Raw genomic sequence first — 18171 nt, 5'->3', positions numbered from 1 at the left:
TGTCTGTCAACGTATCGCATACACAAAATGTTGTCCTCGTGTCAAAGCTATACCTGGCCAGGAGGTAAAACACGTAGAGAGATGAGAACACTACAAAGATGAATATACATTAGAGAGAGAAGTGTGTGTGCGTGTGTGTGTGTGTGTGTGTGTGTGTGTGTGTGTGCGTGTGTTGTTTTGCATACTGCTTGCTGATACAGTCAGAAATGCTGCAAGATCGAGTTGAGTTTGGTGCCTCCAGCCCATGAGAGGCCAACCCAGAATGAGAACCAAACAGTAAGTAAATCACTGCCACACACACTCACACTCACACACCCTTTACGGTTAGTTTTTTACTTTATGAGTGCCGGGAAATATCCTGTGCACTTGATTTACACAGTCGCCGTGTCAAATGTCATGACATAAGAGCTTTCAGATCAGCTCATATCTGGCACCCACGCATGCATGCACGCGCACGCACGCACGCTACTGGAAACTGTGTTTTTCCATAAATGAATGCCCTACTTAATCATACTACAACTACAGCGTCGCACCAAATTACCTAAACTAGCAGATCTGCAAGCTCTAAACACGGCGCGAATAGACATGTTTCCAACGAGATAGAGAGGAAGGGGGAGGGAGACAGAGAGAGATAGAGAGAGATGGGGAACATAGAGAGAGATAAAGAGAGGAAGGGGGAGGGAGAGACAGAGAGAGAGAGCAAAGGTGAGAGAAGCATGCAGGGAGACAGAGAAAGAGAGAAAGCATTTCAGAGATGAACGAAGCCAGAAGAAGAAGGAACAAAAAAACCCAAAAGATATTCCACTTGACTGGGGACATTGGCTCAATGACATGTTTATCTCCTTCTTTTCAGTATTGTTTTTATGCCCCTGCCTTCTCTCGTGCAATGTGTTGCCGCACAACACATTACAGGAGAAGTCGTTTGGTGGTTGGGCGTATGATAACGATGCCGTTTAGAGTCTAAACTAATTTCCTGCTATAAAGGAAAGCTTAATGTCACCATTAAGACAACCACACCACAGGCAAAAAAAAACTAAACTCTCACCCAGACACACTGTAATCTTTTTTTTTGTAAATGTAAATCCTGGGTGTTGCCATCCTGGGGAGAGCAACGTACTGAACTCATGCTGACCTCATTCCTTTCACCCGACAGGTGGGAGTTTCCCCGATTGGACATATCCTGATGAAAATATCCTCACAGACTGTAAGAGGACTTTATTTGTCATCGCAGAGGTCAGCTGATTGGCCAATGTCAAGCACCGTGGCAACAGTTTGTGTGATGTCTGGTCTTGCAGAAACCAAAAGGTGGAAGAGCCAATCAGAGCTCATGTCCCTGTGTTTGACAGATTGGCTGATTGGCCCTTCCACTTTTTGGTTTCTGCAAAACGCCAGCGGTCGCCAGCGGTCCGCAGCGAGAAGACACATGATGCCGTCAATTCACACGCCCAGCGGAACAGGATGGTTTACCAGGCAGGCTAGGCCCAGAGGGGATGGTGAAGGAACAGGATGGTTTACCAGGCAGGCTAGGCCCAGAGGGGATGGTGAAGGGACAGGATGGTTTACCATGCAGGCTAGGCCCAGAGGGGATAGTGAAGGAACAGGATGGTTTACCAGGCAGGCTAGGCCCAGAGGGGATGGTGAAGGAACAGGATGTTACAATCACATAGCTTAGGGGAGAGAGGCATAACACCAACTCTCTGCAGGGACCTCTGTGTAGCATGCAGGTGATGACGCTTCTAAATCATACTCTCCTATCATGTGCGGATTCGGCAGAAGGAAGGATGTCTCTATTAATTAGTGTCTCAGGTGGTCTCCTTGGGGAGGGGGCTGCCTGCCTGCCACAGCTGTCCTCTGCATCCCCCTCCCTCCAGCAGCCCTGATGCTGCTTATTGGACCACGTTCTCCTATACATTCTCCTGCATGCTGCTGCGTGCCGGAGTCATCCATCATGTCCTGGGTGTCCTGTAACTCCAGACTGCACTGGATAGATTAACGTCAACGCAACCTACTAGTGACAGACCGACCATGTGCGGCAATTATATGCAGTCTTTCTCTCGACCTATTTTTGGCCTGTCATTAATAGGTGGAAATGTTCAGAAGCCTTCGGAAAATGTTCAAAAATAGCAGATATCTACAAGGTCACAACACACCACGATACGTTGTGTATATAAGCTGTTTTTGAATGTGCTATTTTTCAAGCGTAATCACATTTAAGTTTTAAAATTGATTAAATTACATTTTCCACTTTAAAAAAAAATATTGGTCAAAACAGCTGTAATCGCTGTACCTCTATAACATTCGAAGGATTAGACCCTTCCTCACCCAGGAGTTGCCCAGCTCCTTATCATCAGTCTTATCAAAATGTGACTATTGTAGCTCTATCCTTACTGGCCTACCGGTGTGTGCTGATGTGCACTTCAATTAGATTCAAAAGCCTCTCCAATTGATCCAGAATGCGGCAGCTCGCTTTGTCTTCAACAAGCAAACATTCTCACATCCCTTCTCCGCTCCCTCCATTGGCTCCCGGTTGCTGCCCGCACAGAGTACAAAACTCTGATGCTGGCCTTCAAACCAACAAAGGGTATGGCACCCCCTTATCTTCAAAGTCTGATCTGACCCTACAGAGAGGCTGGCAGAACATGGCAAACATTGCAAAACTTTTGGCCAAATTGTCAAATAATGTAAGAAATAATATAAGAAGATATTGTATAAAAAGACAATCTACAAGCTCACAATGTCGAGGCAAAAGGAATTTCTCCTAAATTGGGATCGGCCGGGCTCTAGCTTGAAATAAAAAGGAAATACATTGGCTGAACGAAGCCATAAACCACTAGTGTCCCTGCAGCAGACAACGAGAAATGTATTCACGTTTTTCCCCGCCAAGGCACTGGGGCTCCTTGTGTGTGTGTGCTTTGCTTCCTTCAGGCCGTGTTGCCATGTCTGCTTATTATAAGCAACCTTTGACTTGTTTTTTTCTGTTTTTTCTTCAAATAAATTATTGAACATATTTTGTGCCTTTTTTATTAAAATGTTTAAAAATATTCAAAATATCTCGATTTAGTCTCAATCTGTTTTTAAATAACAGATGTACAACCTCAACCTGTGTCGCTGTGAGCTTGTAGATCAGCTATTTTCATTTGTGGTCGTTTTCATAGACCTGGTCACTTGTTTCTCTTGCAAAACTGGCAACACAACAGGAGAAAGAGGAACTTATGCACACACAAACGCAAAGACTTATGGGCCATATGAAAAAGGTGAATAATGATGAGACACTAAAGAGTCTGGCAGTGCAGGCAGGAGTTTAAACTGAGATAGTCTGAGTATGGTTCCATAAGTAATTAATCATAGCTGACAACTTTATACAAAATGCAGAACTCAACGAAACATCTCTTGTGGATTATATTTCAGCTTGAAATGAACATGAAGAAATTCTGGAGAGAAGTTACTGCGTGACCCAGTTTACTTCACATTTAAATCCAACCAGTTTGCATCCTATAAGCATATACTGTATACAGTGGTGGAAAAAGTACAAAAATATTTTACTTAAGTAGAAGTACTGATTCTCTACTTGAAAATTACTTAAGTAAAAGTACAAAGTGCCCATTAAGAAAGTTACAGTAGCATTGGACAATGCCAATGCCCTTCCTTATTCACATCGTGAATTTTGACGTTGTCCTACCACCACGCATGTCACTAGAGATGTATACTGATACCAAATGGCTTACTCACTGATACTGGTATCGGTGTCGGAAGAACTCTACATGTCACTATCCTTGCTGTACAAACACAAGTAACACAACCACACGGATTACTGGTCTCTCTGCCAAATTGTTATCAAGTATAAAGCCAAGAAAATGTGTGAAACGGATGAGCGATTAGAACGTGTTTGATGGTTGTTAAAAGGTTGACTGTTCTGGCTCAGTGGTAAAGTCCGTGCCCACCACCATGGTGGTTGGGGTTGGAATCCACCGTGGTGCATCTGGTTTTGGATATTGGTCATTGCATGTTCTCCTACGGGCTGGGGGCGGCCCCTGTCCTGGCAGGGAATGCTGGACGTAGGTAGGAGTAGGACGAAGGCTCTCTACGTCCTCCTGGTGGGGGCTCCTCGCTGGCAGGTGAGTCAGTGACTCAGTAAGGATGCAACAGCAGCGACAACACAGAAAGGCATGTGGGGAGGAATAAATTGGCATATTAACGACTAATCTGGGGAGAGAAAGGGAAAGCTGGGGAGAAAAAGGTGGGTGAAAAAGAATGGGCTATACTTTGACTGTTCCTCATGCAGGGGAAACACGACGAGTCCTGTTTCACATGCAAGAGGTGGAATTTGAAAAACAGTCTTTCATTGATGGATGAGGTTGGGGGTTCATTTTCCAGGATAAACAAATGGCAGACGAGACGAGGCAGGTATAGGGCAGTAAAGTTTATCTTCAAGCCCAATCAGCGGTGCCCCACGGGGGCGTGATTTCAAAGGGTGAGAGAGGGAAAGAAAATAGACTGTGAGAAAAAGCTCTTTTTTTTCTCGTGCACGTCTGCAACAGTGGAACACGAGTAAACATGCCACCTTCTTCAAGTGAAGATAACATGTAGGCTGTTAATTACAGAGAGAATGGTTCCCATGGAGTCTGTCTCTTGGTTTCTCTGTGCGTGGTGAGGGGGTGGAAAGGAGATAATCTCCGAATTGTTGAAGGACAGGACAACAGGGGATAGGAATGAAGAGAAGAGGTGAATTCATTCAGACATGGAATAATAATTCAATGGAACGCCCACTGTTTGCCTGATCTGACTGACTGATGTCTCCCAGCACCATGGCAGGGGTTTCAAGACAAAAAACCCTCACACAGTCTTACACAAAAAATCCCCAAGAGCTGGCAGATAATCTCCATGTGTTAATAACTTTACTGACTGAGTGGCACATGTTTGTCACCGGGATATGTTTCCATGCAGTCACATCTCTCTCTCTCTCTCAGTCTAGTCTCTCTAGCTGAAGACTGCTACCGCAAAATAATATGATGGTGGATCAACAATACTTAAAGATGGAGTGCCATAGTTTTGTACTTTTTCTGTTTTGTACAGTATGTGTCTATCAGTGTTGTTTTTGCCAGCAAATTTAGATTTTAGTTTCAGTCATAGTCTCTTGAATAGTTTGAATATAGTTTTAGTCACATTTTAGTCACTTGGAATGTTTTAGTGTTAGTCTAGTTTTAGTCGACTAAATGTCATAAGATTTTAGTCATATATGTATGTATATGTTTATCTGTTTGTATCTGTGTACTGCATATTTTGTGTATTTGTGTACAGTATGCTTTTCTGTATTTTGTTTTTTATGGGTCCCTTTTGAAAATGAGATGCTGCATCTCAAGGGGCTGTCCCTTCAATAAAAATCTGAAAATCTGAATCTAGTCGACTAAAATGTAATTTGGCGGGCCTTGATGCCGTCGTAATGACTGATTTTACAAGTGAGCTTGTAGATCTGCTATTTTCAGCATGCAACCAAGTGTAAAATGACTTACTTTATACTGGATCTCTTGTCCACTAGTCTCTTCCTAACATTTTAGTCTAGTTTTTATCCGTTGACGAAATTGTCAAAACATTTAGTCTTAGTTTTAGTCATCATAGCTTAGTTTTCATTTTGTTTCCAGTGAAAAAAGGTAGTCGACGAACATTTTTCGTCTTAGTTTTAGTCGACAAAAACAACACTGGTGTCTATGGAGTTAACATTACTCCAATAGTGTGGTTATTATAAAATTCAAATATGTAGTTCCGAGTTGGTGTTGGCTAGACTCACTGTCGCAGTAACTATACGTCTTCCCTGTGTATTTTTGCTTTCTTCACATTATTGACACAGGGGTGGTGAAAAAATGGGTTACAAAATCGTGGGATAAAAATTATGAAAAGGAAAACGCAGGTGAAGTCAGTGATGTGTCACGGCCAGAAAGCACAGGCGTGGACGGCACTACGTCCCCCGGTCCCGGGCTATGACTTGGCCACCAGAACTGCGCACAAAGCATTGCATTGTTGCTCAAATGGATGCAATATCTATAAATACTCAATCAAGCAACTTAAAAACTGTGTGGGGTGTTCACAAAAGCCTGAGTAGACATTATGGATCACCCCAAAAATGTTTGAAAGTGAAATATGAATATCCCTTTAACTCATTCTTCCGTATACGTGAAGGTACAGCGCTCTTTAGAGATCAGCCATCGACTCGTCTGCTACGCCAGCATGAAACCGGTGTCATTCTTCCATCGCAAGTGTGGGTGTCTCAAACTCATCTTCACATCTCTTGTCCAATTTCCAGTTGTCAGACCATTTCAACTCCCCCCCCACCCCACCCCACTGGTCTTATTAAGATGGGAACAGTCAGCAGTCACAAAGCATCAGTTCACTCAGCCGAGAAAGAAGCCTTTTCAGAACACTTCGTAAATAGGGAGTATTATATCGTCGCTGTCGGGCAAAAACCATCTATCTCCATATTTAAACGTTGTCTGGGTCTTTTTTCTGTAAATCAATGTCCCCCTTGATCATACTAAAGTGACATACATAAACATGTAGCAAAAATAGCCAATCTACAAGCTCACAACTTGTTTTTTTTTAAGACATTAAGCACAAATGTAATGTGAAAGTGGTTAAGGCTGTCTGTGGGTTTAATAAATGTTGTCTAAATACAATGCTTGTGTACAACAAAGATGCACACCAAAGCGGTGCCGGCCCACGGGAGAGAACTGCAGAGGGAATCTTGAAAAAACAAGAAAGTGGCCACACACGCTAATAGCCAGAGTGCCAATACTTTATAGGACGCAGCAGGTAAGACAAATTAATCCACCGTTTCGGCAGTTACGCCTTCATCAGGAATACAAGGTCCCACAGAAAATGAAGTTTTGGACATACAAGGTTTCCACCCGAGAGTTACGATGTGTTTCTGGGCCTCAGCAATGCAGCCATTCTAGTGAACCGCAGCCACTATCCATCCACCCCAATACATCAGTCCATTTATCACTTCACCCCCCTGTCTTGTTAAAGTCTGAAGGTCATGGCACTGAAGGTCACACAACACAGGGAAGCCGACAAGCCGTCAAGTTTGCGCTGAAAGACTGCATTGTGCTTGAAGCCGATGATTAGTTCATTATTACATGAGCAGGAGCTGTGAAGTGAACTATTATGCTGTGTCTGTGTGTGTGTGTGTGACGTGTGTGTGTGTGTGTGTGTGTGTGTGTGTGTGTGTGTGTGTGTGTGCATGGTGTGCATGCGTGTGCAAGAGTCAGTGTTGATTTCGTCAACAAACTATGAAGAAAAAAACTAAGCTATGAAGACTAAGACAAAATATATTGAAAATTTTGTTTCCATCTGCTCCTGTTCTCTGCGTTTTCCTTGGTCCTCTCTCTATGCATCCATAAACCTCATCTTTGGCCTTCTTCCTGGCAGCTCCGTCTTCAGCATCCTTCTCCCAATGTAGCCCTCATCATCTGCACATGTTCAACCTCGCCTCTCTTATCTTGCTTTATCCCCAAAAATATTCCAACCTGGGCTGTACCTCTAATGTAATGTCCCTCCGAGTCCGTGTCAATCCTGATGTACTATACCCTGAGTATCGGCTTATGCCATCAGGTAGGAGGTACGAGCTCCATGCGTGCAAATATAATAGGTACAAGCATTCCTTTGTCCCTCTGTCAATCACACTCCTTAACAGAGTCCTTGCAGAGGGCAGACAGGGTAGGGGTCGAAGGTTTTGAGGTGATGTTCTTCCCATTTTTTGCACTAGGTATGTGGTACTTAAAATGTTGTACGGGTCACTGTGTGCCTTTGTTGTCTTGTATTGTGTATTGTATTGTATTGTATATGTATCTGTATGCTGCAGGGCGGCATTCTCCTTCGGGAGACAAAATAAAGAAACCTTGAACCTTGATAAGAATCTTAAGACACCTTAAATTCTGCCACCTACATATTTATTTTAGTTTTCCTTTATGTATTCAGGGAAGCCTATTGAGAACAAGGTCTCTTTCAAGGACACCCTGATCACAGCATATAAAACACATACAGTATGCTGTATAATTATTAAAGACAAAAAGAAACATTTGAACCAATGTTGCAGATGCAAATAAATATAGTGTTACATGAGACAGGTGCAGTGACAATGTAGTGTGTCCCCTGGAAGCACCCTAAAATGTTGCTATGGAGACAAATGTTAAAGGTGTAGGCACAATAAGCCAAGGCTTCAGCATACGTATACACCTTTTTGGTCTGCAGGCATTTTATCAATGTGTTTTTTTTCCTTTTCCTCTTTTAATCGCAAAAATAAAACTACTAGTACTGATGAAAGGAAAGAGCACATCAGTACTTCCACACATTTGTGCAGGTTATGCGGATATTAAAGATTAAATGTATAGCAGTTATAATAGCGACAATTGTATCCATACTGACATATTCATCCTACAATCAAATATGCTGGCCCTGCGTGTCGCAGTTCGAACATTCAAAAGCTGTCAGATGGTGTTGAGCATGTGCAACAAAGACCTGCCAAATTATGCATTATTTGCAAATGGTACAGCTATAGTCTGCTCCTCTGCCTCTCTTTACCACATAAAGTATGGATAGAAAAGCTGTGTAGAGAGCCATTGTACTTGGATAGAAGATGTTGTTCCTGGATAGAAGATGTTGTACTTGGGAGTATGGTTAGAAAAGCTACATGTGTAGGGCTGGACAATTAACCAAAGTTTAAGTTATTGTTATATTTATTATATCAACAAATCAACAAACTAATTCTAATATACGTTTTATAATCGACTAAATTGACTAGTCTGATGAACCACTTAAGATATGTATTATACAGAAGTTCATTGTACAATGGCAATGTGCAATCATGTAGATAATTGCCGATCTACAAACTTGCGCGTCGTGATTTATTTTCTGTTGTTTTAATAAGCAAAAAGACAAAGTGAGGTAGAATGGATAAGCGAGAGAGACAGACAGATAATGAGAATTTGAGTGTGAGAGAGAGAGAGAGAGAGAGAGAGAGAGATTAATCACTTAATACAGATTAAGTGATGTCAGGCTGATGATTAGCTTGCTGGTTGAACCTACATCTATGCTGGTGAGACAGACATGAGTGGGTGATGTAAACTGCTGCCATCTCCACTCACATCAGTATGGCCTCATTCCATTTTTGCGTCGTGATGCGATTCAATTATGCTTTATTAATTCTGCCACAGTGCGAGTGACACCATAGAGACTGCCACCGAATGAAGATCTGTTTGAACCGAATGAATTCTGCTCCACGGGCGTTCATCATTGAACCTCGATATCAAACAAGGCTGGTAGTACTCACGCTGATGCAGACCCACAGCTGAGGTTGGATAACAAGGTGAAAATAGCATTTGATTGTCACTTCAATTCGATGAATAGATTAACAATAGATTTCTCTTTTCTCAATGATGGGTAGGGGCCGAATTTAATTTGGTCCTTAACCCATTAAGACCTGGGACCTATTCTACAAATGTCTTCTAACAGTTTTCTGAAAAAAACGTTTGTTGCAGTGGTGTTTAATGTTTTTTATGTCAAGGACCCCCAATTTATCTGGCCGCGGACCCCCATCTTGTATTCTCTGGAACAAATATGTTGTCCCTGGAACAAATCATTTGAGTTACAATTGTTAGCTTTAAAAAATAATGTATATATATATTAAAAGATTTGCTAAAATGTTACATTGCGTCAATGTGACGCAATGTGAGCTTGTATGGTTATATGTGTTCTCCGGTTGTAATGGGTTAAGTAACTTAACATGCCAAGCATGGATAAAACTGAACCATGAGGATGAGGTGTTAACATTCATGACTGAGCAGACACTGGACATCTGGAAGCAAAGAATCCAAATCACAGACTGGAAAACAGTTAGCTTCAACAGTTCAGAGAACGGCTGCATACAATATTTTATATATTCAAAATATATATCTGAGCCAAGTATCCTGAGGAGGCGTGTCGGAAGCCTGTTCTGGACGTACAAATGGATTATGATGATGGTGATAGTATTAGTATACTGTCTATGTATATAGTTTTCATTCCAATAGTAAGCAGGAGGCCAAAACAACCTACTAACAAAAATGAATACACAATACAATGGATGTTCAGTGACAATTAACGGTGCATGTTATGTTTTTCCTCCTGCCTTGTAATCAAAATTTGTTTTGTTTTTGAATAATTATTGTCCAGTCTACCAGCTCAGTGGCCTTGTGGTTAGAGTGTCCGCCCTGAGACTGGGAGGTCGGGGTTCAATACCTGGCCGGGTCATACCAAAGACTCTAAAAATGGGACCCAGTGCCTCCCTGCTTGACACTCAGTATCAAGGGTTGGATTGGGGGTAAGTCCCTTGCGACATACTAGCGTCATGTCCAGGGGGTGTACTTGTACATCAAGCTGCCTCACGCTACAGAAACAGGAGATAGGCTCCTGCCCTATGGGCCTCATGGCTCGGCAAGGCTACTTAGTCTACAGCTGCTGCTTGTTGTCATCATTTTTGCATGAAAACACTGTAATATGAAAGTCATATTCCTGGTGAAAACATGCTTCTGTTGTGGTAAAATAACTCTTTTTAAAACAAAATGGGTTTTTTTCTCTCTCTCTCTCTCTCTCTCTCTCTCTCTCTCTCTCTCACTCAAATTCTCATTATCTGTCTGTCTCTCTCGCTTATCCATCCTACCTCACTTTGCCTAACTAACCATTCAGCTATGCAGACACACTACTTTAGGACCCCAATGGAAACAAGCCATAGTGGTTTCTTGGGTGTTTTAGCAGACCTTGAACTGTACTTTCCCCTTCTTGTCTTTGCAAACTGTTAATAACATCCCATCTTTCCCAGACATTGCGGGAGTCTCCCGGAAATTAGCATGGCAAGCCTGTGCTGATTCCACGGACCTACCACGGGTCACTGACAAAGTCAGAGAGTCAGAGAGAGAAGGATGAGGCTAGCTGGCAGCTAGGACACTGCGTCAGGCACCTGGAACTAGTGGCAAGCAAACTGACACTGTTGGATCCAACCCAGGGCACAGCCAGGAAAGGCAAGAGGTGCACCATCTACATAAATGCACTGCAATCTTAGCTAACAACACTTTAGAGTCTGAAGAGTGTGGAAGGCAGTGATTCAGGAGTCCCGAGTTGGTGTTGGCTGCACTCTCTCATTGCATTCTCAATAAACATGGCAGTAGTCAAGCAAGCAGCAGTCAAGCATTACGTTTACAGCATACAACTTTGCTTTTGTATAAGATATACTGTATTGTACGTCTCCACTCATACTATGTGGAATTTATCCATATCACTTCAGTTTAACCACTGAGATCTGCTATACTTAGTACAACCTGACCTAAATAGCAGATACAAACTGCAATGCGCTGTAAGCTTGTAGATCTGCTAGTGTGCAGCAAAATAAACTGCTGGATATATCTATTATCTACACTCGCTACACCTGTCCTGTACAGTACATTATGATCATACAGTACAGTCGGTGTACTGTATGATAAAACACAAATTAAGGTCACACTCGAGTGTTAAAGGTCACACATGAGAAATCAGAACCATGCATGGGGAAATAAATATCAGGATCCATAAGACACAAATGGCAAATGGCAAGCCTGTGCTGACTCCAGCTGTTCCTTAAATTGATTTCTCGTACGGGCCTGCCTCTGGGGCACGATTCCATTGTCATATGCACACCCAGCTACAGTATGTGTTTTACTGTTTTCCATATGATTCCATTTTCATATAAACACAAAGGCCTCGCTACACTATCTGTGGTTTCCGCTCCCTGCGCTATTCATCGAAAAGTACAATCAATTCCACCTCCTACGGCAAAGACACAAGCCATTTCTTATTGCAAATGGCCTGACTTTGTGAGTGTTGTTGCATAATGTTATGTAATGGCATGGTGCCATTCTAAGTACACCGTTAAATGGGGCCAGAAATGATAAAGTCAGGACGTTTATGTAGGGAGTTTAAAGAAATGTGAGTGTACTGTAGGCTGGGCTACTGATTTAAGTTTCAGCAAAAGGAGATTTTTAAAAGCTGTCCTATCAATGTCTTTATAATGATGTGCCAGTGGTGTTTCTATTGGTGGATTGTGCACGCACGTACACGCACACACACACACACACACACACACACACACACACACACACACACACACACACACACACACACACACACACACACACACACACACACACACACACACACACACACACACACACACACACACACACACACACACACACACACACACACACAAGCTACTGTAATACTATATAGCGGCAATCATTTCAATGGCTCTTTAATTGGCACTCAGCGTCAAGGGTTAGATTGGGAGGTAAATCCCTGCGACATACTAGCATCATGTCTAGGGAGTGTACCTGTCTTGTACATCAAGATGGAGATGGCTGGCAATGTCATACTTTCACGTTATGAGTTTTTACTTGTAGATAAGCTATTTATGATTCACGATTTTTACCAAAAAGGCCTAAATAGATACACTGCGTTGAAATCGGTTAAAATATAGTGTGGAAGACACAAAAATTATTACAGAAATATATGACATTTCTATATACAGATGAATGGAAACGATTCTATGGATGTTGTGATTTAGCTCAAATAATCCAGGCGAACTAATCAGGCGAATAGTTCCGACAAGCCTATTGTAATCGAGGAGTCTGATTACGTAGGTATTTAATCTTGGACTAGAAGCCGGCTGTCTTCACTGCTACGGCTTGGAATGGCTAGGACTTCTGAGTCTTTGGTAACCAACTTGGGTGTGTAGATTGTCTATGGATGGAAGGACGAGGTTATTTCTGAATTTCAGTGTGAAAAGTGGAGTGGTTAAGTAATCAATTTGCAGGTGTGGGGTTGCCATGGTAATCAATTGGCTGAGGCAGAGGCTGGAAATTGCGAAAGGTGAGGGGATTTAGGCTGATTAGGCCCACTGGCAGAGCCTGACCAGAGCAGCGTGACGCTGGTGTCCATTGTCGGGGCAACACCTATAGCTGCAGTGGTGTAAAGTAACTAAGTAAATGTACTCACTACAGCATTTTATATACTTCACAAGCTCACAATGAATCACGTTGCGAGCTTGTAGATCTGCTTTTTTAATAGTTCTATATGTTTAGAAAAATTGTGAAATGGGACATTCTGCGTAATGAGTAGCCTACTTTAAGTATATTTTGATACTGATACTTTTGTACTCAAGTAAAGTTTGACTTGTACGGTATTTAACGTAATGAGTATTTCTACATTGTGGTACTGACACTTTCAAGTTTTAGGTTGTTATTAGACAAAGTAAAAGGTGAGCGTTACGATTTTTGACAGGGGGTAGGGGGCATTCGAACATATGGCTAAATATGTCCTTTTTTACAAAATGTTATGGCGATGTCTTCATTAATATTTACTATAGTCCTAATAGACCCCAGGAAATTACATCTGGCCACAAAAGATCACAGGATCTACTGAATGTGAAGGTACTAGGGGCATGCCATACTGTGTGTCTTAGGCTCAATATGTCAGTTTGTCACATTCAATAGATCCTGTGATCTTTTGTGGCCAGATATAATTCCTTGGGGTCTAGTATATGACAGTAGTAAATAATAACTAAATAAATCACCATATTCTTTTAAAAAATACATATTTAGGACCATGTTCGAATGCCACTGTCGAATGTCCCCTGTCAAGAATTGCTAAAATAAAGCAGCAAATGAAAAACAATTGACACTCATCTTTTACTTTCTCTAATAACAACCTAAAACATTAACCTTGGTTGAAAAAATAAATAAAGTTGTCCTTTAAGTAAAACAACGGAATACTTCTTGCACCACTGCCTATCTGCAGACCATGCACTGTCCACTCTATATTCACACTTGTGTGACAATATATCAGTGTGTGTTGCCAGAGTGAACACGTACAATCGATAAACTACAGCATGCAAAAAGACCACAAATCCTTGCTTCATAAGCCCAGGCTCACTGTGAACGGGGGAGACACTCGAGCACAAGGCGCATACATCTTTTAAACTCTGAGCCATTGATATTTCTTCCCCCCCTCAAGAGAAATCTCTTAATTACGCCACTTAACATTGCCTCCAAGTGTCTCTGGTGAGCCATGACAAGCATTAGAATTAATTTAGCTAAAGCATCGGGAAAAAGCCAAATACATACAGCTTCGAGGATGCATACTCAATTACCTGCATAGTAAACAGAGTCATGTGGGAGTGAAATAAAGAGAATGATTTATTTTCTCCAAGAACCAGGGAAAAGCAGGGGGTAAAATACCTCCCACCACCGTGGAGTCTAGGGGTTCGACTCCACCGCAGTGGATCCGGCTTGGCCAAGCATCAACTGGCCCGTGTTTGAGGGAAGAAAGCCGGCCGTGAGGGGAGGGTGATCTCTGTCACTGCATTAGAGACTCCTTACGGGCTGTGATGGTGCCCGTTAGCTGCAGGCAAATGTTGAATGTGAGTGCGTCCTCCCAGTCGGGGCTCCTCAACGGCAGGTGGGACAGTAGGGCAACAGCCATGGCAACAGAAAAGTGTGGGGAGGAGTGTGTTGGCATAATGACTAAATTGGGATAATAAACAGATAGCCTATGCTAAAAAAAACAGAGGAACTTGTGTTCCACTCCACGTGCAACTCACGCAGCTGGAATATTAAGAGCTTATAGCAAACAACTATGTTGCATTTCTGGGATTTGAACCTCAGAAGTGAGCAGACAAGTTCAAGTTTAGATACATTCTTATATGACTGATGATGACCTCATACAAAGTATTTGAGGCTGCTCTCAAACGTTTCCATGCTATACAGGTCGCTCCAATTAATTGCAGCGGCCAATGAGGTATCACGAGACAACACCCTGCAGAGGAAGAAATCCTCTCCAAAGACGCTAGGGATTTATTGGCCGCAATCTTCGCAAACCTGCATCCAATATCAGTTCCTGAATCTAAAGATTCAGGAACCCACAGGGGAGAAGAAAGAGGGGCAGACCCTTGAAACACCTGGCAGCGTGACCTGGAATATGGATGCAGATGTGAAGACATCTGGACACACATGGGGACAGCTGGAGAAATGGGGAGTGAAAATCTGAAAATCTTTGCATGGCCAGTGCGAATATGCAATTTTTGAAACAGTATAAAGCCCCCCACATTATGTTGTTTCCAAAACAACTAACAGAACAACATGTGAAGTTATAATGTTTAGCTAATATTGTTCCTGCTGTTCTACATACTGTCAACCAGGTGAAGAATCAAATTGAGGCTTTAACCTTAATTAGCTTTTATGAAATATCCAAGACTATTAGGGTTTTACGGAAGATGCTGCTATACACAATTTGCTAGTTTGACAACTTCAAATACAAGCTCTCAATGCATCGCAGACACATTGAGAGCTTGTAGATTGACTACGTTTGCTGTACAACATACTTCCATAGAAGACATGCTGGATTCTATGGAATCGTATTTGACTGAAATTAGGGATGTTAATAGTTACGGTAATCATTAATCGATTAATCGCCGTTAAGAAATTAGTCGGTTAAACTTAACAGTTAATAACATAGAATGAATCGAAGATTTTGTGGTCCCATCATTGGGTGGTTTTCTGTGAATGCAATGCTGTCTTGCGCGAGCGTGGCTGAGGAACGCACATACAAAGATACCATTGCCTGGCCCTGTATCGTAAATGGTCAAATAAATATTTGATTAAGGAATATAATATGCCTTTTGTATTATTTCTGTATATCAGCAAAATGTAGATTTGTATGTTAGACATTGAGGGAAATTAATATTTATTTTACAAAAACGCCACTTATCAACTAACCGGTTAATCAATCGATAAGCTTATCAAAACGTATCAATTAACTATTAATGCATTCATCGATAATTCACATCCCTAAATCAGTGGTGGCGACTGAGAACTTTAATCTATGTGGACTATTAACAACAGCAGTAGACTACAGTGAGTTCACCATTTAGCCACTTTATACAGTGCTCTGCTGCCTCCTGGCTGTCGGTGCGCATTGGGCACTGTGAATGACCCAGCCAGGAGCAGCAGTGTAAACAATGCTACACTGTGAGAGAGACATGCATCATGATATCATGACTGGTCTGGTGAGTCTTCATGACTCACTCCAGAGCCGCCCGTCATGTTTGAGAGCTCATTGTTGGTGTCTCTCCATCATGCAACGATCGAGAGCCGGACAGGTGCACATGGCCACGTGTGCCACCAGTCAGCAACGTGTATGTTCCTCCGTAGGCAGGCTACATCATGATCAGCATCAACTTGAATCCGCTGACATGTGGGCCAGCAGCACTAAAAGCAGAGTCTATACAGATAGGGAACTGCATGAGTGGGTATTAGTTATTGTGGTTCCTGGTGACCGTTTGTTGCAGTGGAACAGTCTTTTTTATCTTCTGTATTGATAAGTAGAATGTAGATGGTATATTGTAATTGTGTATTGATGTATCCTAATGTAAGCTATATTCATTTGAAAAGCATTGTTTATGGCAGGCTGAGGTATCTTGTATCCAACTGTTTTTAACATTCTATACAATCAATGTAGGCTATAAAATGCTTTTACACACACACACACACACACACACACACACACAGTATACCTCGTTAGCCTCAATAAAACTACATTCACCGGCCATGCAATCAATCAATCAATAAATAAATAAATAAATAGCTGCTTCTTGACTTGATTATAGCTTGAAGCCATAGGCCTACAGATACACCGAGAGAGAGAGGGGGGGATAGGAGATGAGATATGAGTGATAGGTGAAGGATATCTAAATGGAACACAACCACCCTAAAGACATTGGCCTGCACTATCTGCATCGAGTGATCTTGGTACATAGAAATTGACTTTATTAGAGATTCTGACTTTCAATGTATACATTTTTGATTTTATTGTTCCACTTTTTGCTTTGACAATGTAAACGTATTTTGTTCTCATGCCAAAAAAGACCTTTGATACTGTAGGCGTACCTGTCAGTAAAGTCAAGTAACCTTGCTTAACCGTGCACAGAACACAGACCTCGGATGTTATTTCTAAATTACATGAGGTTACCACCTAAATAGCCATGCGAATAGGGCTTTTAAGACGTGCTGGAACTACAAAACAGCGGGGGTCTCTGAACAATACCACTACCCCCCCCCCCCCCCCCCCCTTCTCATCCCCATCTCCTCCAGGCACTGACACAGTCACACGCACACACACACACACACACACAGAGAGAGAGAGAGAGAGAGAGAGAGAGAGAGACGACCAATGTATCAGATCCAGACCAGCTCTCACCAACAAGCCTATACTAGCCTACTGTGCCCACTGCGGACCACCAGAAACAGGCAATAAACACAGCAGCAACTTATTGTGCACAAAGTCACAAAGCTGGAGAGAGGTTTAAACCTCCTTACCTTGAGCGCTGACAAATATCCCCAGCAGGTGGAGGATGTGGATCATGTTCATGTTGAAGCTTTAAGGACAAACAGTGTCCTGTGTGTGCGCGTTTGGAAACGGCGACGGTCTTTGTAATCCCGAGTGATGGGGGGTGGGTGGGTTCCGTTTCTTTTCCCAGTTTATGCTGCTCAGGTGGTTGTGTGAGCTCCTCAGGCTTGGAGTGGACTGAATGTGTAGTTGTGCTGCTATGTAAAAAGCAGCAGCCAGCATGCAGACTGACTCGCTGACAAACACTGCTGTTCTGGTCGCAGCTCCGTGTTGAGTCCGTCTTCTCTTCCCGGCTAGTTCCCAGCGCTACTGTAGAGACGTGCACCGTGCGCAGCTCCCCCTCACAGTCCAACCATACTGTAAACAAACAAAAAAAAGTTTGTGTGAGTGAGTGAGTGTGTGTGTGTGTGTGTGTGTGTGTGTGTGTGTGTGTGTGTGTGTGCGTGCGTGTGTGCGTGTGTTTGCGTGACTGCGTGTGCGTGTGCCTCTGTCTGTCTGTCTGTCTGACCGTCACAGCAAATAGCCAACCTACAAGCTCGCAGCGCTTTGCATTGCGATGCATTGTGAGCTTGTAGGTTTGCTATTGTGTTGTGCGACAATTGCAGGCAACCAAGTAGCCTATAAATCAGCAGGTATTACTGTCCAGGTTTATTAGTTGTGACTGCCTGTCACACACAATTCACATCTTTAGCTGTGACAATGTGGAGT

The 18171-nt window shown here is 42.5% G+C and overlaps 1 protein-coding gene across 1 annotated transcript in view; it reads right to left on the bottom strand.

Moving 5' to 3' along the window:
* Positions 1–17547, bottom strand: part of LOC308310848 (neural cell adhesion molecule 2-like) — a 111002-nt gene extending 93455 nt beyond the window's left edge. Inside the window, exon 1 of the mRNA XM_080757297.1 lies at positions 17433–17547. Coding sequence (XP_080613423.1) covers positions 17433–17484 — 52 coding nt within the window. The 5' untranslated portion in view covers positions 17485–17547. The remainder of the gene's footprint in view (positions 1–17432) is intronic.
* Positions 17548–18171: the final 624 nt, after the last annotated feature.

Source organism: Protomyctophum bolini (genome assembly GCF_963924005.1).
Source record: "Protomyctophum bolini genome assembly, chromosome: 23".
In the NCBI taxonomy this organism is placed as follows: domain Eukaryota; kingdom Metazoa; phylum Chordata; class Actinopteri; order Myctophiformes; family Myctophidae; genus Protomyctophum; species Protomyctophum bolini.
This window is presented reverse-complemented; position numbering and strand designations above follow the sequence as displayed.